The sequence below is a fragment of the Meleagris gallopavo genome, chromosome 1, assembly GCF_000146605.3.
Source record: "Meleagris gallopavo isolate NT-WF06-2002-E0010 breed Aviagen turkey brand Nicholas breeding stock chromosome 1, Turkey_5.1, whole genome shotgun sequence".
NCBI classification, from domain to species: domain Eukaryota; kingdom Metazoa; phylum Chordata; class Aves; order Galliformes; family Phasianidae; genus Meleagris; species Meleagris gallopavo.
In genome coordinates, this window is record NC_015011.2 from 129,484,888 (window position 1) to 129,508,643 (window position 23,756).

The following is a 23,756-nucleotide window of genomic DNA, read 5'->3' on the forward strand; positions in this document are numbered from 1 at the left end:
TTCTGTAACATTTGGCTAGGAAGCACACAGTTACTGACTTTTTATGATCTTATAGAGAAAAGTTATCATTTTTGCTATGAAGGAGTTATATCTTAGGATACGTCTCTCTGCACAGCTCATCCACTCCCAAGAAGAACTCAATTTTATCTATTTCATGTTCATCTAACCTGGCATTCTCATCTTTTATGTTACAGGTTATTCATTTTATAGAATCACAGAATCACAGAATGGCCAGGGTTGGAAGGGACCTCAAGGATCATGAATCTCCAACTCCTGCCACATGCAGGGCCACCAACCTCCACATTCAATACTAGACCAGGCTGCCCAGGGCCCCATCCAACCTGGCCTTGAACACCTCCAGGGACGGGGCATCCACAACCTCTCTGGGCAGCCTGTTCCAGCACCTCACCGCTCTCTCTGTAAAGAACTTCCCCCTGACATCCAACCTAAATCTCCCCTCCCTCAACTTAAAACCATTTCCCCTTGTCCTGCAGTTATCAACCCTTTCAAAGAGTTGATTCCCCTCCTGTTTGTTATAGACTTATAGACTAAGATCACATTTCTCAAACTTCTTTGTACCATCTTCTAAACAATCAATACGGTAAGATGACTGCAAAACAAACAAATGACTCTTTCTCATCTTCTGAGATGACTAGATGATCACCTTCTCTTGTACCTTTTAGTAACTGCATAATAAAGAAACGTATAGTGTCATTATGTCTGATTCTGCTGTCTCTATTACTTCAAGCCATCCCCTTAACACTGGTGACTGCTGAAACGACTTCTGTGGCTGAGTAAGAGTCCCCCAAAGAATGAAGAATCAGGACCTGCAAACTAAAACCGGGCCACCTACACTGAAGAGTGAAGTATTGCTACCTTGAGGAAGATAATCCTAGAATTTACATTACAGATACATTTTATATTTTGCTTCTTTTTTTTTTAATACATTATTCATCAAAATACTTTCACAGGCTCTTTAAAGAAACCTGTTCCTAAAAAGCAACATAGGATCATATATATAGCTCATGTTAACATGTTTTAAAAAGTAGTTAGGAGCATTTATATAGATTATGCTGTCTCTAACCATTACTTGACATGTGAATTTTAATGCTTAGGAGTCAGATTGTCACAAACCAAACGCATGTGAAGCACAAACAAGATACATGTTCAAACCATTACCAACTTAATTTTGCTTTTGAAAATAAGCTGGAGACCATTTTAAAATACTTTGACAAACAAAGCAAAAAAGATGAATCTATTGAAGAAAAAAAAGTGAAACCAAGAAGTAAGTAATTTTCTATTTTAAATAGGAATTACTTGTCTACTTCTGAAGTCAGAGGTAGGGATTTTTCAGCTGATTTGTAGGAGAGAGCTTTACATTCTCTCTTGCATTTGATGTTGGAGAATGTGTAACACTGACAAATATTATGGCATGGTAGCTGAAATCCTGAGCAAGTTTAAGTGCCAGTAAATATCACCAAGCAGTTCTCATTCATATTAAAAAAGCTCTTTAATTAGAAAGTTAGTGCAGTTGTAGTAAAATTCTCAGAAACTGAACACACTCCAAGTATATATGTATATCAGAAACATAAAAAAATGCACATCTCCATAGATATAGATATCACAACATTGTTATATCTCCTAGCATTACTATCCTATTTTAGACAAATTAAGAAGTAGTTTAGGTTTTAAGAGGGGAAAAAAAACAACAAAAAAAAAAACCTCGTCCTATCTTGAGATGGCATAGCACTCTTTCAAGTGCATTCTTCACATAGTCCAGCAAAAATACATCGTTTGCTATGAAAGTAATACCTCCTTTTTATTTCCATGGAAACTACAGTAGATACAAGGAGCACAGTAACACTATCTGATAGAGCAAATTCTCAGCTACAAAACCTTATTTTTCACATCAGTGAAAATAATAAGTCACAATCAATAGCTAGGTGTTTTCACCAACAGTGAAGAAGACTCTGCGTATTGCTCTAGCAACCATCTGCATCAGCTGTTGCCACTGCTGAAATGCACCACGCACCACCTCACCATGCTCACATCCACAGTTTGGTTCATAAACATTCACCAAGCATCTATGAAAGTCAGCGGGTGTTATTTTTCCAGAATTCAATGACGCGCCTTTGCTTCATCCACAATTCCATGTCAGACACCATTCTGTCAGAGTGCCCCTCTGTTGCCATCTGTCACACTGCAACAAAATGTAATGGAATATTGGTGGGAAGATTCAACCTCCACTGCCATCCCACCAACATCCTCCTCTGTCATCATGGGCCCACACCACAAAACAGGAGGCATTACTCTCAGCGTAGCCCTCACGCTTTCAAATCATAACACCTGAATGTAGACACCTTTTTCCTCCAATAAAGTTTCATACTGTTATTTGCTATCCTTGTTTTTTAATTATATCACTGACCTTTTAAAATAATGCACAATGTTAAAATTACAGTACAGTGTGAGTACAATCAGTGTAACTCGAATTTTTTTATGTTTACAGAGATGGATGTGCCATGTAACACAAAAATACGTGAGCTGGAAGGGGAAGGAAAGGAAGCTATCCATACCAATTTCTTCCCATTGAACAACAGAGAGTGTATATAAATCCATGCAAATATTTGTGAAATAAATTTAATGAAATTAAGCATTCAGCAGGGAAAAACGATAATTGAATGCAAATTAAACTTGAACTCTCCAAATGGAATGCAGAGTCTTCACAGGCCATTGTGAATATAATATTAGAAGTCCTTGAATGAAGAATTCCTAGAAAACAAAACAAAACATAGTCTAATTTTGTAGTGAACATAGAAATAGATTCTGAGGTTTCCATGAACAAAATTTAAGGTTTTGATTCTGAAAATACTATGAGTAGGCTTCCTGTCTCTTCCAAAGTCAATCCAGATAAAGGATTTGAAGCATTAGACTTTATTGTGCAAATATGTTACAACACTTTTTGAAGGGAAGGGCAAGCTTTGGACTCCTACCAAAGAAAATGTACAAACAAAGGTCTTTTCCACCGGGTCTGCAAGACATGCTACAAGGTGCATTCTTTTCATTTTTCTCATATACGAAGTCAAGTCAGAGAAAAATGGGAGAATAGAAAAAGTTACCATCCCATTTTTTTATGATATCACATTCTGAATATAATGAAAAAGTGATTGCCTGACCCATCTCTTATCTTAGGATGTGTGCTAAAATAGTGCACAAAATACTGTAGTGTAAGAAGAGTGTCAATGGTAACTCCAGCACTGCTGTCTCAGGGTTTTTTACTGCATGTTCAGATATTGGTTGCAGAAGACTCCTCTACACCAAGAAGTTATTGTTTCTACCGTATATCTTTCTGAATCCCCAAGTAAGTCATCTTCAAGCATCTAACAGTGAAATTTCAGCTCTTGGAGGACTTTTCTAGTAATTTAAACTATTCTGTATTGATGTAAACAAGAAATGAGTTGAACTCATAATCTAGTTTGTAGAAGATTAGTCTGGATTAGCATTCAACCAAGAAGGCCAATGGCATCCTGGCTTGTATCAGGAACGGTGTGGTGAGCAGGACTAGGGAAGTAATCCTGCCCCTGTACTTGGCATTGGTGAGGCCTCACCTCAAGTACTGTGTTCAGTTTTGGGCACCTCACTACGGAAAGGACATTGAGGTGCTGGACCAAGTCCAAAGAAGGGCAACAAGGCTTGTGAAGGGCTTGGAGAATAAGTCCTACGAGGAGAGATTGAAGAAACTGGGGCTGTTTAGTCTGGGGAAAAGGAGGCTGAGGGGAGACCTTATTGCTCTTTTCCAATATCTCAAAGCGAGAGCGAGGTTGGTCTCTTCTCACTGGTGACAGGTGACAGGATGAAGAGAAATGGCCTCAAGTTGTGTCGGGATATGTTTAGGTTGGATATCAGGAAACACTTCTTTACAGAAAGGATTGTTAAGCACTGGAATAGGCTCCCCAGGGAGGTGGTTGAGTCACCACCCCTGGACATGTTTACGGATGTGGTGCTCAGGGACATGATTTAGTGGAGGGTTGTTAGAGTTAGGGTAGTATGGTTAGGTTGTGGTTGGACTCGATGATCTTTTCCAACCTGAGCAATTCTATGATTCTATGATTCTACGATTTTGTGATTCTACGGATTTGATATTTAAATAGCAATTTACTAATTAGAAAGGAATACTTTTCTAATATCAGTCTGATAAGGAGTTGAAACAAATAGGAACAGCATCATAATTGTATAATATCAGCATAGATGATAACATAGATTGAATTGATTAAATTCTCTTTTCTTTAGATGATATCAAAAATAAAAGAAAATATTACGGTTATAAAAAGTCAGTTGAACAGTCCCAAGTGACACAGCTTATTTCAACAAATGTAAGAGCTACACTACACTCAGGTTAGGAAGGAGTAGACATGGTTTTGTCAGAGGATGAATGGACTGTACTTGATACAAAAGACTGACAACAGCTACCAAATTACAGTCTTACACTGCTGTGTTTTCATGTTAAGGGCCCAGCTCACTGACACAAGGAACCTTGCCTCCTATTCTAAAGACTTATGTGCTTAGAGCCTTCGATAACAAAGATGAATTAAGTGACAAAGGTAGTAATCTCATTTACCAAAATATTAACAAAATTCATCTCAGAAGTACGTAATCAATTCAAAAGCAGACACCATTTCCTGAAAGTAATGAAATGAGAATTTTTCCCACTCAGCTGGCAAATATTTTTATTGCATGCTGCCATCAGTATGAATTGTGAGGCAACAAGCAGACAGCTACCAAACAAAATTAATCTAAGACTAAAATTGACAGGGTAGTAGATGTAAGTGGTGGAGGCTCCATTTCAGTGACTGCTGAAAGGAAAACTGTTTTTTTTTCCTACCACAAGATTACAAGTGTTTGAAAACTTATAGAATGCATTTAAATATGGTGTCAAGTTGTGTAATTGAGCCAATATTTCAACAAGAAATATCAGAGTTCTTGTTTATTTAATTTGTATTCAGTGTTTGGAACTTAAACATTGTTGAACTACTTACCCTTCCAGGGAACTGTCCAGAGACCAATCAGGAGGCGGATGATGAGCACGTTCAGGTGACGATGTTCTTAATGTAGAGCTTAACTGATACGTGACTGTACGATTCTGGCATCGAAGTTCCTGCACAGCACGTTCCCTACATAAAAATTATTTCACAGTCAGATTAAGCACTTTTAAAAATCAAAGTTATCACACAGTCATTAACTTTTTCTTTGTTCTTTTTACTTTTTATTTTTTTTATTTTATATGGAGATGTGGTGTTTATCATACACTTCTCTAAAAGACAGGTAACTCTTTCTGAATACTGTCCTTACAGCTAACTTACAGGCTGCACAACAAAATGTAACTTTGCTCTTTCCAAAACAATTCATGAGATTGTGTTTGTAATTATCTTGAAGTAGAAGAGAAATTGTTTTCAAGAATGATAATGGAGGGTCTCTGATTCATAGTGAGGCAACACTAACGTATAGACACAATCTAATATTTATCAGGCAAATAAACTATAAATTAAATCTTGATATTACTGCAACTGTAAACAACTATGTGAGTAATAAATTATCCTTAATTAGGAGAAGAAATTAAGTATGGAGGCTGATTCTGCTTTTTGACCCTGAATGCCCCAAGAAGAAGCATCAGGAAACAACCAAAAAGCACAAAATGGATGCATTCACGCTGGAGAAGTAGGGAAACAACTGCTTAGAGAAGAGCGAGACTATTTTAAAACAAACGTACTGCTGCATTAGCATACTATGTGGCTTATTTTGTGTATCTGAAGAAGTACAAGTGATGCTACCTTTTTAACTGACTAACACATCTAACCCCAAAGTTCTGCAGTTTTTGCCATGACTTCAGGATAAAGGAGAAAACAATTTGAAATTGAAACATACACTGTGACATTTGAGAAATGTATCTTTAAAAGACCTAACCTCAAGTGTAGATGTTTCCCCCTCAAAACTCTCATCCATATGAGTGAATAGAGTATCAACAAACTAATTTGCTACAATTAAACAAAATACCTGATTCTCAAGCGTGCTATCACATCACTTCTTCTTCTATCAATTTCTTTTGAATACCTAAAATAATACTTGGCAATTTTTAACATTTTTAACCTCACTACATCCATGAAGTAGAAAAATCTTGCTATTTTTATTTTATAAAGAAACTGTTTAGGATACCAAGACTAAATAGATAAACCAACTAGTATGACAGGCCTAGGACTGTTTCTTGTACTACGGCTAAATCACATGAAACAATTTGTACCTACTGTTAAACTCTCTCACTCTGCCCACTAAATAAAAACCTAAAAAGGTGATTTTCTCCATATTGGCACCTTCTGTGTCCCACACAACACCTGGGAGAGTGCAAATTGGTACCGGCTAAAATTGTTTCATTGTGTCAGTATAGACTAATTAGAGACAAGTATGCAACAAGATACCCAGACTCTCACTTGAAATAAGTGCATGTTCAGGAAAATGTCCCATCCCATCCTAAAACAGGCTGTTTGAGAAGCAAGTTTATTTCAGCATCTCATTGCATTGGCAGACAACTAATGTAGACAGAACACGTAACAGTTTCACACACCACGGCATGAGTAGCCTCTGAACACATAGTAGATGAAGAACAGAGCAAAGCCAAACTTTGCTGTTTATCCTTTTAATTAGACTAAGTCTTAGTACTGCATTGTATTTCATCCCATTTAGATGGAGGAAACATAATACAAAAATATGTACTTGCCTTTCAAACCTCTCAGTTGCCAGCTGTCTTCTAGTGATATCCAGTTCTGACTCTAGCTGAGCTGTTGTATTTTTGAGCTGAGTGAAATCTCGACTCTTCACAGTGCTGTAAAGTTCATACACTTTAATTAGATAGCAGCTATAATCCTCAAGTATGTTACCAAATAGAATTATGCAAAATGAAAAGGGCAGCTATACCATGCAACTCATTCCCTTCTGGAGTAAAATGTGCACAGAAAAGTATTTTAGGTTATAGCTAAGGAATTAAAAGCAGGTTTTTGTTATCTTCTTCTATTAAGGTATCCAAGATACTTTGATCATTTGAAAATGCAGCTAGATAGACATGTGTATACATGCACATCTATGTGAATGTATATGGAAAGAATTTAAAAAACAAAACAAAACTCAACTACAATATCCTCCTGGTCATTTACTCACAGTTTATTTTCTGCTAAAAAAAGTTGTTCCTTGAGTAGCTGAATTTCAGAGTCTTTTTCTTGCTCTGCTATCTGTGACTGAAGTTCTCTCTCACGATTTGATGCAAGCAAAGATTCCAGGTTTTTCAGAGATGCTCTTTCATTTCCCAGTTGTCTTCTCAGCAGCTCTATTTCAGAATGGGATGAATCACATTCACTCTGCAGCTAAACAAAGTTTGTAACATTTCAGATGTATGCCTGCTGAGTTCAGTGGTCAGCAGTTAGAGTAATCTTTAAAAATAAAAGAAGTTTAGTATCGATGACCCAAATTTGTTCTTACTCCAAGATGGTTCAACATGGTTGATTACTGTCATATTTGACCTCAATTAAAATCCTGTTTTGGATTTATAAACTTACTCAGTGCATATCTATGAACTTAGGCATACTTGATACAAATAAGAAACTCTATGAAATAGAATCATATAATCACAGAACATCCTGAGTTGGAAGGGATCTCAACTGCTTTTCCTATGCCTTCCCTTCCAGACCCCTTAACAAGTTTATAGCCCTCTTTTGGGTATTTTCTAACAGTTTTATGTCCTTCCTATATTGTGGCACCAAAACCCACACCCAGTACTTGAGGTGAGGCCTCAGCACAGAACAGAGTACTTTTTTACTTTACAAAGCAAAATCCAAATTATTTGGTCCTAACGAATTAAAATGAGTTTTCCTTATTCTGAAAAGCCAATTTTCCATCGTCAATCAAAACTTTAGTTCTCTCGCCTATAAACAGTTCTGATATTCTACTTCTGTATTTCAGAACAAAAGAATACTAAAAATCATATATGTTTTGTGAAAATAAACACTACTAAAACACTGAAAGAACAATATTATTTTAGCATCAGAATCTTCACTAAACTCTCCAGCTGCATTTCTGTATTTTCCTATCCTAAAACTCTTGCTTCCCTCTACAATTCCAGGAAGCCTCTTCACTGACAATTTCATAAAAGAATCACTTCTGTTGCTTCCTAAAACTGTCAAGCATTCTAATGTCCATATCAAGTTTCTTAGCTAATAAACTACTCTAGCTACTCTGCCTATTAAGTGGCTGAATGTGAAATCCAAGACATCTGTCAAGAAAACAATTAGTAATATTACATCCTGAATTTCAGTACTTGAAGTAAAATTTTGTAAAGCAGTGGTGGTATAGACAGTACACAATATCCATGCTCTGAGGAGTATGTTTCTGAGGTATGCTTAATTAAACATTAAAAAAAGGAAGAGGCACTGGTCATCAGTAGAGATTTCTTTGATCATTCTACATCTGAAAGTAGTTTGAGATCCCTTAAAGTATAACATTAACATAAAATTATTTTGTACATTTATTTCACATACCCTTTCTACCTTCTCTGATGTGGAAGTTAACTGCTGAGTTAATAGTTCTTTGCCTGCATCTAATTTAATGCAAAGTTCTTGCGTAGATATGAGATTTGCAAGTATAGACTCTCTCTCCTGATGTATGTTTTGAAGCTCTCCTTCCATTTTCACAATAGACTTGTGTAAGGTAGAAAGCTGAGACTGGTATGCTTCTTCTGTTGTTAAATGCTATAATAAAGCAATATCAGATAATCAAAAGTGTATTGCAAAGAAATTATAAAACTGCTTCCAAATTCCTACAAAAACATCCTACAAAAATATCGTTGTGATGATTTTTAAGAGATGGCAGTAGTTTATTCTGGAATACATTTTAAAGTTATTTCTTTAAATAACTTCTGTATATAAAATAAGTAGAAAAAAGATTCTTGCTTCTGATAGCAAATTCAACTACCAACATTTTAAACTCTCTTCTTAGGATTCTGTTATTTCTCCTGAGCTATTAAGATTCAAAATTCTGCCATACGCCTCATTTCATTCCCAGATAGAACCTCTTATTTTTAAAATAAAATGTATTCTTGCATGTAGAAGAGCACTGAATGCTCAAATACTGTCAGCCATCTTTACGTTGCTGTCGCCCATAAACTCAGGCATGATGAAGAGCTGACAGAAGCCACACTAAAATGAAGTTTACAAGCCAGCAGCAGCAGTTCTGACTAGAAGCACTCTGAATGTTGTGTATTTTAAAACAACACAACCTAGATTTTTCCCTTTTGAAAAATGCCTGTACCTCAGCAGTCATACCTGTCTTGTATTTCCAACCACTTTTAACCATTTAATTGTCAATGTGGCTGAGCATGGAAGTTTGACAAAGGCAATGGGAGCAAAGAGACAAAGCAACGACTTCCCTGAAAGATCTCTTATGACTGAGATGGAAAGAGATGGTTGTAGGGGGAATACATTACATAATTCTAGCTCTGACTTGGCCAAAATAAATAAATTAAAAAAAAAAGACGCAAGGGCATAACTAAGCACACATTAAGATTTCTGAATTAAAATTAGCGTGTTTAAGATACATGACTTAATGTAACTGCTGTGAACCTGAACATGATATCCATCTGCAATTCTGACTGCGTTTGTTGGCACATGAAGAGGACTGTTTATTCCTATAATTAATATCAGACGTGGGAAGGAGGTAGAAAGATAAAATCTCTACCCATTTTAGGCTGGTTAGACAAACTAGGACCACAAGCCAGCTTCATTATATTAAAAATCTGCCACACAGTTGTCCTGTACTGGTTTGCTACTATATTCTCATCCTTCTTTATGAACAGCTGCAGACCAGCTTCTATTGACTATCTAATGTGCGTGAGAAGCCCTCAATAGCCTCTGCAATATTTAAGAAGCAGAGATGATTTGTGGCAAAAACAGCAACCCCAAACCAGAGCACAATTTAAATATTCATAGATTTAAGTCCTTCAAATTTTCAAATAGGAAACAGATGTTTGGGAAATGTAAAGCACTGGAAAGGTTGAAAAGTTGGAAGCAAGGAAAGCAAGGACTGAAATGTACCAGGGGACAAAGCACTAGGTATGTTTCAGGTATGCTGTGGAGTTCTGTGTGAGCTTATGCCCTCCCTCATTTCAAACATGATAGCTGTTTTTTCTTTGAAATGTATTATTTTTATTTTATGTATTATTTTTATTTTTCCCCCAAGTATGACATTCGTATGACTACTAATTACGTTATGAAATAAACCCCATATATTTCAATGTAGCGACTATCTCTAAAATTCAAATAGAAGTGGTATAAACTGTAATTTTAAACAGCTTAAAATAAGCTTAAAATACTACCAGATAATTTCAAATGTGAACTACGGAAACAATGATTTCAACTTACTTGCTCCATCTCTGTTTCAAGAGTCTTCATTTTCTCTTTCAACCTGCGGTTCTCAGATTCTGCACTGATTAATGCCAATCTGACAGAGTTACAATCTTCCTCTGCTTGATGGCACTTTGCTTCCCAACTTTCTCCTTGTTCACAGGCTTTGTGGTAATTCTCCAAAAGCTCACAGTTCTCTCTCTCCTAACACGTAAAATTTGTTTAATATTTTACAGTACGCTTCTCAAAATAGAGATGTTTACAGCTGTGCAGGTATGACATAGTAGTGGATGTTCTCTTTTTATTGAGAATCTTGCATTTAGCGAAAACATTGAGAGACTTCTCAGAACAAGTGTTTTGTTCCATGCGGCCACATTGTGATGCGTGAGACACTTTTGTTAAAAATGGCTGAATTAACACTAAAAATGTGAAGTACAGGAATATATTGCAAACTTTTTTCTGTTAATTCCATACAGTAGCAGAGACGAAAGAGTCCCAAGTTCCTATATTATGCACTGAAGTTTTAAATTTAATAAACACACACACACACAAAACAGTGAAATATACTTCGTTACTTGTCTACTGGAAAATCAGCTAAGAAAATGCTTTCAACCTATTAAAACTGTAGTAGCTGAATACAGATGAGTTTTGGAAAGATCTTCCATGGAAATATGGTTGCAATTTCAATTTTAGTTAGAACAGCTTTAATCCACATCAAGTACTCACTTTAAACTTCAGTACTCCCTTCAGTCTGGCAATATCAGTGTTTGAATCCTGGGCTTTCAACTTCATCTCATCAAGCTCATTCTGGTACTTAGTTATTTTCATATGTAGTACCTATGAAGAAAGATTTGTTTCATAAGGCTAAAGTATACTGTTTGTACCTTGACAAAAATAAATAGAATTCATATATATCTAGAGCATATGCCTTTATAAAGTATATACAAAATATAAGGTATGTGGATTTCTACAAATGAAATTTGGCACATATCAAAAAGATTTACCTTCTTTGACTTTAAAATAATACTATATCTTAAAATGAAGAAAAACATAAATCAGAAAGTATAGCCATTAGCTAGAAAAAGGCAGATGGTTTCTTCAGCAGCTAGGTGGTAAACAAGCAGCTCCCACTTTTTGGATGGTATAATCCCTTAAAGCTGCACTTTAGAAAATGCAGGAAAATAAAAAAAAAGAAAAAAGAAAAAAGCAACTAAGTGGTCATCTCTTGATCAGCAAAAATAGAGCCACACGCATTAGGAGAATGCACACTGAAGATCTGGCAACTATTGTTTGAGAAACAGAAAAACATGAAAAGGATTGCAGAAAGATTTCTGGACAAGTCAATTATCATCTCCCTTCCTTGCAAACTACTGTGAGAACACTCCACTGCAAGAAGCAGTACGTATGGAAAAACAGATGTAGGCTATGGAGAAATCCCTGTTCCTGTTGTGAAATGTCCATAAGCTGCTGAGAAAGGTGCTCTGGAATTCTGTGAACTTTTTCAGCCCTACTGAAGAAAGAGGAATGCTAATTGAGATGCTTGGAATTGCACCTAAGTTAATGGAAAAGCCACAAATAAAAAAAAAAATACATATTATAAAGACACATCTATTAAAAATTAGTTGATCATATGAGGCTAAGATTCTTTTGTATCTAACTGCTTCTATAAGCATACAGACACATTTCAAAGAAACCATGAAGCTTTTGAAAGCAGCTACAAGCAACACGTAGCTTTATTTTGTACCAGCTGACCACATCAGAAACAATGGGGATTATAAAAGATTCTGAATAGATGAAAGATATAGATGAATAAAGAGATGCCTCTCAGTAATCCATGTTTCTATTGACACTCACTATCTATCCTTAGTGATTATAACATTTGAAGAAGAGGAGAAAGTCAGGAAATAGAAAAGTATATTCAAAGAAGTAGATATTCTAAGTAGTTGAAAAAGTGTAGAGGAGAAAAAACAAGCATGAGAAAACCTGAATTAAGGCAGAAGTTTTAACAAAAAGAAGAAAATAGAACATTATACAGCGATGACCTATCGCGAGTACTAAACTTAATTTCTGTCTGCATGGAAAACATATTGCTGTGTGAACATCACGTGTGCATGAGATGAGACTGTAGTCTAGATGTGTGTATGGGAACTGCTAAATCACAGCCTGAACCTCTGATGGATCACCTGAGGCAAGGCAACTCACCTGTGCTGCCAGAAGGGGTGGAGCCTGGCTTCACCTCTCCTAGACCCATTTAAGAGATGACTACCAGTGGGGAAGGATCTCTTCTGGAGATCCCTCCTTTGGAGTTTTACAGTGAGCTCAGGACAAGGGAAAGCACTCTGTCTATTCTCTTTTTTGGTATAATAACCTGCTTAGCCAAACTCTCTTGTTTATTTCGTAATTATAGCATCTGTATATTCATTGATTATACAATGCGTTAACTGCTTTTCTGAGTAATAATATACTGATAAATAACACATTAGATATTTTAATGTATGATAATCAGATGTTGCCATTATCTTTTACCAAAAAGCCCCTTTAAAGAACAGTAAATACAGTCCTGTTAATAAAGCTATTTATTTATTATTAGAACCTTAATAAATGTGTACTGTGCTTAAATACGTGAACTTGTATATGCTCTAAGCCAGTCGCAGCATGGTACAATAAATAGCTGCTGTCTCCTTTACAGCACTTTTCAATGTAAGCAATGGTTATAACCACCATGATTTCTGGTCTTTTACAAAAAAACCAGAAACAGAAGAGTTAAGCAGCTGTTTCTGGAGATAAATATCCAAACCATAACACAAGAGCAACTGAGCTTCTTTATGCAAATGACCTAAACAGGAAGGAAGTGAAAAAATCATTTTGAGAAATGAGTGCACGAATTCTATGCACTACCAGAAAAAATACTCCATTTTCTTTTTTGGTCAAGATTTCTCTATCCATATATACCTGATTTTCTTGTTTAGCGTTAGAAAGATGCTCTTGTAACCTGTCCTTCTCCTGAGCTAACGTTTCTCTGTTGTTGTTAGCTTGTGCAAGCTCTTTGTTGGTTTCTTGCAGCTGTTGACGCAAACTGGTGATATCTTTCTCACAGATACACAGCGCTTCAGCAGATCTTCTATGTAGCAAATAATAAATACTTCAGGTATGACAATGCTGTTCAACCTAGTAAAATGATAGCTTTCCCGTGGTTAAGTTTGCAAGTTGTGAAAGAAAGCTGTAACATTTTAAAATGTAACAGAGTAGAAAAAAACAATTCTACATTAGCACATCCTATAATCTTTTTTTTTTTTTGCATTAATGCTATGCACTAATCAAAACTTAATTATGATCTTGAAATTTTATCCTTACTGTATCGAACGCTCCAAATCAGAAATCAGAATCTTCAAATCTGAAATGGTTTTCTCCTTAAAAAGAAATACAAAATTAAGATAAACTCCTCACAGCTTTAATTCCCTTTTATTCAGTTAGTTGATTAATGCAAAATGGATTCTGATTTTCAAAGTTTCATCGTGTACTGTTTAGAGCTGAAAATTCTGATAACCTACTTTGGCAAATAAAGGAACAAATATTACCTTCTGCAGAATGTAACCCTTTTAATTAAATTTCTTAATCCTTTGTGGTTAGAATGGTGGCATTTGTCACACACTCCCAAAAGTAAATATGTCTTCTGTCTGCTAGATAAGTTATCACAGTCTCTCTACAATTAATAGACTACCAGAGTTTGGTAGTTTTTAACTGATAAAACAAGAACTCTGTCACTGTATTTCCATTAAAACAAAACAAAACAAAAAAAGACTAGCACAAACTGTATCAGTTCATTCCACTGTCTCTGCATACAGATATTAAAAGTATAGATAGGCTAAGCAAATGTTTTCTACTGAAAACCCAAGATATATGAGAAACAGCCATTGCTTCTGCAAAATAGGCACCATTTACAATTTACAGTTTTTAATATGTGGAGTCATTGTTTATAGCAAGATGATTATGGCCTGTCTTGCAATATCCTATCTTCAATGTTATGTTGAAAGTACTGCAACTTCTTGAGTTAACAATCACTACATTTATGAATTACCTCATTTAGTGTGTCCTAAATCAATATCAAGATAACTTAGGCTGAAGAGAAAAACAATGCTTCAGACCTAAGCAGCTTCATTATAGAGATTGAAATCACACTATGCAAAAAACAAACAAACAAACAAACAAAAAAAACCCTGATGCATTTAGCCTAGATAAATACCTTAAGATGAAAAGGATATCATTCAAATGCAACATGAATGATAAGAAACGCAGTACTACTTGGTACTGTATCTTTAACAGTAATGAGCACTAAGGAAGAATTCAGGCTAAATTTTATGATAAAACATTTTGTTAGCTGTTTACTTTTCTTCACCTGAGGAAAATCATTGAAGTCTCCTCTCTTGATAAGTATAAGTTATGCAAAAAGCCAAACATGAGGAGTTCAACATGGCTCAGACCCACTATTATTGAAGTTAACAAGAATTTTATCATCTTGAAACTGAAGCAGGTCAGCACTGAGCATTGCTGCAGATAACATTATAAGATAGTTATGATGACCCAACAGATCCTTCCTCTATTTAATCTCTCGTGATTCCATAATTCTAATTATTTACATGTTAGAACATACTTTAATCTTCAGGTTTTCCTCACAAGTGATGATCTTCTCTCTTTCTTCTTCCACACACTCTTGCAAAGTTTCCTTCTCTTTATCAAGTTGCGCAATTGTATCTTTCAGTGCACAGATCTTCTCTTCTTGTACAGAACTTCGTTTTGAAAAGTCATCTGAACACAGTCAGAAAGGTCTTGTTATTATAAATTCAAATCATTCAAGATAAAAACTATTTTGATACACTTCTGAAGCATAAAATAAGGGGACAAAAGCTTTCCTTCAAGAAAATACCAAAGCAAGTGTGTTTTCAGAAACACAGGTAATCCCAGTGATACTTGTAGAACTGCATTCTTCTTTCAAGGACTTAAATTACTTGGCTAAAAATAAATAAATCTATCCTTAAATGGCTAACGTTTAGATAATTCAAATAATTTTATTGGGCATTGTAGAAATAAATGGCTTAAATAGAATTACAATAGACAGAAGGCACATGAAGGCTACAACCTGGAAAGGCTAATATGAAATAAAAGAGATAAATATCCCAATACTAGACAGTTTTTCAGAAACAGTGTTTTATTTATATAAACTCTGTGTACAAGAGTTTTAAAAAAACTCATTTACAAAATCCGAAGTCACTTAAGTTCAAAACTATTAATGAAAAAAACAGTTAATCTACTTATCAGAAAATAAAATTTGAAAAGATCTCTTTCCCTGTCTTCATTGAGCTAACAAAGTCCTGTGCACTGCATTTACCTTTAAGTGGTCAGATAATCAATCCTTATTTGAGGTGCATACACTGCATTCTCAGGGAAAAACTACAGGAAATTCTTGTTACAGTGAAATTTACATCTCATAAAAAGGATGCAGGTTGCAAATTGCTTCATAAATGTCAGTGTAACTGGATGCACCGAATGATACTTATTAACCACTTCCAGGAGATAAAACATTCAAAGTAAAATCATATGTGGCCCAGTCTTTTAAAGACATGATACCCATATATCCACCTTCCAGTCTTTTTCCACAAACTCTCCCTATTTTAATACACAAGATGAAAGACACTCAGATTTCCACATCCTCATGAATCTAGACTGCAACGTGCTTCAGTCAGATGATTGGAGGTCTTAGATGTGAGATTCTGAAAAGTCTCCGTTCAGCTTTCAGAACTAAAAGGCTTAAAATATGCTTAGTTTGGACACATTTCCTGGGAATGATTTAAACATGCAATAACACATAGGCAGATGCCCTGTTAAGTCAGTACTTCACTACATCAGGGATCTAGAACTTTTTAATGTGATATGTAGATTTTAACGTGGACAAAATATCTTTTTTCCTAGGTTTCTCAGCAGTGGCTTAAACACCTTAGCCAAAGCATTCAAAAATTTAAATTTGCTTTGAATTAAATGCTTATTCAAGTTTTAGAGGCTTAGAGCTGAGTAACTGGAGTTTAAAAGTTGTAAGTAATGAAGAAGAAGATATTTTAATAGCTGTATTTTCCATTCACAAATGCAACACTTCATTTAACAGTACATCATGTTGACTGTATCTACAGAACAAAATAAGACTTCAGGCACAATGCATTTGTATTTCTGGAAGTGGTAACTCATTAATTGGCACACTAGAAATAATTTCTGTTTCCACTTCCTTCAATCCCTTAACAGAAAAAGGATACAACATTTCATATAGAACATATTCTACAGAAGATGCTTTCCTGATTACATCATCATCTACTGATGCTGAGGGATACAACCACCAGCTTAGTGGAACATAAATACAACTGATAGGCTCAGTCACAGCACGTTAATACCAACATCCATTGTTGAAACAATAGTATGTGTAGTGATCAAAACTTAGTTGCAAAAGCTTTACTTATATAATTTTAAAATGCAAAAGCTTTCCAACAATGAAAGAAAATGGACTTTGTGCATGAAACATTAAAACTACCAAAAGTCTATTTATTTATTTTCAATAATTTTGTTCTTTCTACATAACAGAAACAAAAGAAAAAGCTGCAACATAATTATCCAATGAAATTTTATTAGGAAAACTGTATCTGTCACTCACCAATTTTTTCATCCAGAAGCCTAATTTTCTCTTCATTAAGTTGAATTTCATATTTTTTCTTAGTAAGACTTCGCTGTGCCTCTGAAAGAATCTGCTCTGTCTTTTCCTTCATTAGACTAAAAAAGAAGAGAATTCAGATATTAGAGGACTTAATTCCTTTTTGAAATGCCACTAAAATGGCAGAAGTTAAGTAAAAGCAAGATACTTCTGTTTATTTTAAACTATTGAGAATATTTTATCAATGTTAGCCCTAATTTCTAGATATTAAAGTCTGAATACTACTATAAAGAATCACAGGAAAGTAAGAATTTTTTACAACAGAGACAAAAAAATTGTTAGAAATGATTATAAGAAAAATCTTTACTTAAAACACACACTGGAATGCTTGACCTATTTTAAGTTATAACTTACTAGTAGCAACTAATCTTCAATAACTCAGTTTTTATAGTATTCATAAATCTGACAACTTGTAAAAAACAGCAGCAATGCCGGACAGGTTTTGACAAAGGAGTTCATGTTACTTCAGAAATTGCAGTATTCTTGGAAAGGTATTGTGGAACAGCACATCATTTCCACCAATTAAAATCAAACAAAGAAAAAAATTACATCAGCTATTCACCACCTACACCAGTCACTGTAATGACATGCGGGTTTAGGAGAGCATTTGCCTAACTGAATTACAGCTTATGAAATTGTCGTGGTTTTATGATTTTCGGTATTCCACATCATAACATCATGTAGATGATGTTACACTGTTGGAACATTTACAGGTGTAGAAGTAGAAAAGTCGCAGTATCTTCTGCTGCAGTCTGCTCACCCTGTAACCTAGTTCAGCGTGTGATCTGTTCCTTCTTATCTCTCTGCACAAATTTATCATGTGCTTGATCTTCCTCTCCAGTCAGTAAGTAGTCCTTTTCATCATGAACTCACTGACCTATGCTTTCTTCCCTACAGCTTTACTCGAGTCTAGTCCCACTGTATGTTTCTGAACGCTGTTAGGAACTCCAGTCGAGCAGCAGGTGAGGCCAAAAACTCCATGCAAGGCTTTAGTTTTTTTTCTGCTCCTGAAAAAACTGCAGGACTAAGAAATGGATGTTTGAAACTAACTAAACATGTGACACTCATTAGTTTGTGTTTGTTTGCTTCAGCATCAAAGGAAAATGATTTTTATATATTTGTAATTAAAATGTAATTCATCAAAACACATCAATAGCTATGGCTTCTAATAGCAAGTTCCTAACCCAAGCCATTTTGCTTTTCCACTGAAGATGATCTTCTTTACATCATAATAACAACAAATCAACATTTTACATATAAATAAGCAGTGAGGAAAAACATTTAATTCCAAAACAGAAGGATGTCTCACAAGCACAACTGTCATAAGTTCTCTTTCCTTTGAGCTAAACGTAACCCAAAAACCAAGGCTGACATTACTTAAACTTATGCAGTTATATACTTTCACTGACCTCAGTGAAATATATTCATCTTTCTGGTGGCTTAGCTCATTCTCAGAGTCCTGGAATCTTCTTGCCATTATTTTTACCTCTGTTTCCAGAGAATCGATGTGTTCTTTCATTAGAGCCATTCTGGACATCTGCTCTAACCGTTCACTATCTAACTATAAATATAATTAAACATTAATTAAACAGGAAAAGCTGGAATAAAAAGCTGATTTGCATATAAGTACTCACCTATTTACTCAAATTCTACTCTTATTAAGACAAATCTTTCACTGAAGGAGAAATCTCCAAGTTTACTCAGAACCTCCCAAGACAAAAAGCTGAAATTTGAAGTACAGTTTCTAGGTCTTTTAGATCCTAGAATATTTTGATTTATTCATGTAAAATGTTGTGTTGACAATTAGGTGGAAGGGTAAAAACGTTTGGTATTGGTCATCCTTAAAATTTTCAGTCACGGAAAACACTACTGTAGCTGTATGAAGGGAGAAACCAGAGTTTCAGATGCAACAACACCGATGATGGGTTTAGGTCTCTGTTAAGGTACAAAGCTATGCTGATAACTGGGCAGAGAAGTCACTCTAAAACACTTCCATTACGCACCCTATGGCCAAGAGACCACCATGAGGCCTTTAAGTCTGTACCTAGAACAATGACAGATCTGTCCCAGAAAATCGTCCTTAGGTTCCTGCAAAGTTAGTCTGGAATGTCCAATTTAAGGAAATCTGTATTCGATTACTAAAACATTCATACTTTACATTCAAAGTATTTTCCTTTCTAAAACAGCTCTTTTCAGGTAAAAAATTCTCATGTCATGCCTCTTATTTACTAATTCTTTCAGGACTAGTTTCTGTGTTACTACAATAAAGCTCAGATTGCTGAAGATCAAGTCAATTAGAGCTTGGTATACAGTGACTTTCTCAGTATTAGTGCCATAAATTTCATACTGAAGTATATCATCCTCAAAGGATATCAACTAAACCGAAGAAATAAGACAAGTACCTAAAACAAGACTATTCCTGATACTCATCATGCTTCATACATTAAGCATATGATTAAAGCTGATCTGCCACTCAGAGTAGTCAGTGGATTCTTCATTACAAATACATTCAATTTAATATTTTAATTCTTAGCACTCTACTTACAAGCTTTGTACAATTTAAAAGGCTGAAAGGGAGAAATAAAAATGAACTAAAATCTATAACCACAAGATCTAGAAGAAAGAGGCACTATATAAATCAATGCTTATCTATTTTAAATCAAGTTTTACTAAGACTGTATATACACTCAAGAACTGTATTTTATTAATGCTTTCATTTTCTATTTGTATCTATTAGCTAACAATTTTACATATACTTATATTAACTTATATTGGAGATAAAGTATAATTTCATTTTCTTTTGTGGAGTACCAAGTCTTAGTAACATGCAACCATAAGACAATCCAGGTTGGAAGGCAGGCTCCAGCTTAAAGCCCTGGACAAAGTAGCTCTGAGACCAGCTTGCTCAGGGTTTTATTCAATCAGGTCTTGAAAATTTCAAAGGCTGGAGACTGCTTCACTGCTGACAGACCTCATGGGGAAAAAGTTCAGACTGAACACTCCTTGTTCCAATTTATGACCGTTGCTTCTCATTCTCCCACCATGCACAGCTGTGAAGTCTTTCTCTGACTAAATGGTGAATACTGGCAGGTAGCACTTAGGTCCCTCCTGAAGCCACTTAGCTCCAGGCTGAGCAAGTCCAGCTGCCCCAACCTCCTCACAAAGGGCAAGTGCTCCAGCCCTGTCTTTGGAGCCCTCTCTGAAAAGAGTTATGCCAGTTTGGCAATGTCTTTCTTGTACTAGGATGGCAAAACTGGATGCAGTAGTCCAGGTGAGATCTAACACGTTCTCAGTAAGAGGGAACAATCACTTCCATTAAGCTACTGGCTGTATCCTCTTCACAAAGCCTACTATACTCTTAGCCTTCTCTGCTGTCACTGTACACTGCTGGCTAACACACAGCTCTGCTGTGACCCAGGACCTCCACGGTTATTTTAGCTGAGTTGCTCCCTACCCCATTAGTCCCCAGCTTGTATTAGTGCCAGGGATTCTTCTTCCCAAATTCAGGCCTTGGCATCAATCCTTGTTTCATGAGGATTTTTGCATAAGGTTACAGCTGGCCATTCTTTCCACTTTCCTCTGTCCCTGTGGATGACAGCCCTGCTCTTTGGTATATCAATATCTATAACTATTTTCCCCAATTTGGGGAAATCTGCAACCTTTATGTTGCCTCTTTCAGGTCACTAAGAAAGACCTTGAAAAGAACAGGCCTCACAACAGGCCCATGTGATGATACATGCTACCAGCCCCCATCACGGCCTGACCATCCAGATTTTTTGTGTCTAACTGCTCCTCCACCCAGACCCCAACCCCTCACCTGGATACAAAGACACTTTGGGTAACGATATCAAAAGTTTTGCTACAGTCTAGACAAATGACATCCACTATTCTCTTTCTTTATTTCTTCATAGAAGGCATTCAGATTGGCCCCACAGTATTAACCATTAACCAGTATCACCTTTATTACATTTACAATTATTCAAATAATTACTCGCCTTACATTTTGAATAGTGGTTTCTAGCTCTTCAATTCTCTGCTGCAAATGAGCTTTTTCATTAAATGCAGTCTCTTGGGAAATCTGTGTCAAATAACAACAAAATTACATATAGAATAAATCTTAACTTACCACAGACAGATAATCCAATTAACTCTCAGTACCAGAATAGAAATCTTTGGCAACTCTAACTCCAATACTAAGTAATCTTTGTGTTAAAATAAGCTCGAGTGAAAAAAAAACTAAAACCTTCAGCTGCTCCTTGAGACTGTCGCGTTCTGTAGTCATCCTTCGTAAATGTGACAGTGCTGTATCCCTTTCTGTCTCCACATGCCTTAACATCGCTTGAGCTGCCACAGTACTTCTTGGAGTCCTGGTGCATTTGATGACTTCCTGATGAAGCTGGGAAATCTCTTCCTGGGCCTGTTAGCAGTATAGCAGAAATATGGAAATAATGCAACATATTACTGCGTACATAAACCAGGGACTCGTTAGAGAATTTCAGTTAGCATTGCTCAATTGAATGAATAGATTTACATTCTATAAAGCAATCATCAGTGAAAAAGAAATATTCATTATCTTTTAGTAGGCCAAAATAACAACGCGTTACAGTAGCACATCACAGCAGATTTAGTTTAGAGCAATGAAAAAGGTTCATTGAAGAGAATAAGTACAAAGATCCCAACCAGTAACACTCATGAGACTTTTCAGTAATATTTATAAATCAAACTATTTTGGTCTTTAGCAAAACTATTTTTGTTTGCTATTTTAGGAGTGTAAAATACAGTGTGCAAAAAAATAAATACATAAAATAATCTGGTATGAACTATGTTTAATAATAAGGCATTACTGATAATGCAGAGCATCCCAGAAACCACACAATAATGAAAAATAAAACAATGACTGATATGTATATGCTTTCCCTTAGGAAAGCATTCCTAATTCAGGACAGCACTTACAGTCTTGTATTTAAATGACAAATTCAGAACTCACAGAACTTCAAAAAAATTCTTTAAATGAGTATTCTATAGTTTTAGTTTTAAGTTGTTTTTTTCTTTCATTTTAAACAGAAAAATCAATTTTATTTTCTTTTACATCACAAAATCACAGAGTTGAGGGGCTGGAAGGGAACCCCTCCAGAGATCATTGAGTCCAACTCTCCTGCCAAAGCAGGCTTCCTACATCAAGCTGCACAGGTAGGCACTCAGCTGGGTCTTGAGTATCTCCAGAGAAGGAGACTCCACAGCCTCTTTAGGCAGCCTGTTCCAGTGCTCCATCACTCTCAGTGCAAAGAAGTTCTTACAGACATTTGTGCAAAACTTCCTGTGCTTCAGTTTGTGGCCATTTCCCCTTTCCTATCACCATGCACCACTGAAAAGAGTCTGGCTTCGTCCCTTTGCCTCCTGCACCTTACAGTATTGTAGACATCGATCAGATCCCCACTCAGTCTTCCTTTCTCAAGGCTGAACAGACCCAGGTTGCTCAGTCTTTCCTCATAAGAGAGGTGCTCGAGGTGCTTTATCACCTTTGTGGCCCTCATCTTTGCCACCCTAAGTTTTTTTTGCTTAACCATCGCAGCTGTTCAAACTTTGACATTTCCCCGAATTTCTGCCACATGCCATTTGTATTTTCTCAGTGTTGACTCAAGTTCTTCATGTTCTCTCAATATTTTCAAAACATCTGGATCAGAACTCAATCCTTTAAATAATAATGTGATGTAAAGTTAAAGCAGAAAAATTAAATTTGATATGCATTCTTACGTCTGCATTGGAAATTTCCATAAAGGATAAAGTTAGCCTTTAACCTAAGAATCTGTAGACAAACAAAACCACACTCACATAATTCTTAGTAGTAGAGAACAGATATAAGCAGTATTTTAAAAAATAAATTTTATTTTGAGCAGCAAATGTCAATCACAAATGGCACTGACAAACAGGTGAAGAAATAATTCATATGTAACCAGCTGCAAATAACCACTGAAAATGACACATTTACATTCTGCGTGAAGCACCAGTTAACTCCACGTTATCTGTTTGTTCCCATCATATGCATCCTTTTGTTTATAATCAGTTTTTTCTTCCTGGTAATTATAGCTTTGGTCAGTTGCCATTAGATAAACCTATCCTTACAAAGAAGGCACTCCTCCTTTTGCAAAGTGTTTTCCAAGCTCACCTGGATGTGTGATTTTTTTTTGACATGCTGTCCCGAGTAGAGCTACGCTTAGGACTTGAAGATGCGTTTCGAAATACCCTCAGCAAACTCTCAGTCTTGCTTTTATAGTAGTCTCTGTCCTCTTCCAATGTCTTAATAAACGTATCAAGCTTTGAAGGTGATTTCCCTTGCCTTATTTCATTCTCTGTTTGCAAAATAGCCTGCATGTGCAAACACAAGATGATGCACTCAGTGAAACAGAACTTTTCTAGAGAAAAACACCTCAATGTGAAATGGACAAACATACTGTTCAGAATGAAGTGGAAGCAGATATCTACTTCAAAATAAATATCTATTTAATATTTTAAAGTGACTTTCTGAATGTCTGCATTTCTCTTTTTGTTAAATTTTTCCCAAATTCCAA

At 35.7% G+C, this 23,756-nt stretch overlaps 1 protein-coding gene across 1 annotated transcript in view; it reads right to left on the reverse strand.

The window, feature by feature from the left end:
* Positions 1 to 1,288: 1,288 nt before the first annotated feature.
* TSGA10 (testis specific 10) overlaps positions 1,289 to 23,756 on the reverse strand; it is a 28,462-nt gene continuing 5,994 nt past the window's right edge. The window contains 16 exon segments of the mRNA XM_019623087.1: positions 1,289 to 2,769; positions 5,034 to 5,168; positions 6,767 to 6,871; positions 7,204 to 7,406; positions 8,577 to 8,786; positions 10,455 to 10,640; positions 11,163 to 11,273; positions 13,389 to 13,557; positions 13,791 to 13,846; positions 15,088 to 15,242; positions 17,131 to 17,246; positions 18,597 to 18,748; positions 21,188 to 21,265; positions 21,431 to 21,604; positions 23,354 to 23,376; positions 23,379 to 23,553. Of these exon segments, the coding sequence (XP_019478632.1) occupies positions 2,745 to 2,769; positions 5,034 to 5,168; positions 6,767 to 6,871; positions 7,204 to 7,406; positions 8,577 to 8,786; positions 10,455 to 10,640; positions 11,163 to 11,273; positions 13,389 to 13,557; positions 13,791 to 13,846; positions 15,088 to 15,242; positions 17,131 to 17,246; positions 18,597 to 18,748; positions 21,188 to 21,265; positions 21,431 to 21,604; positions 23,354 to 23,376; positions 23,379 to 23,553 (2,073 nt within the window). The 3' untranslated portion in view covers positions 1,289 to 2,744.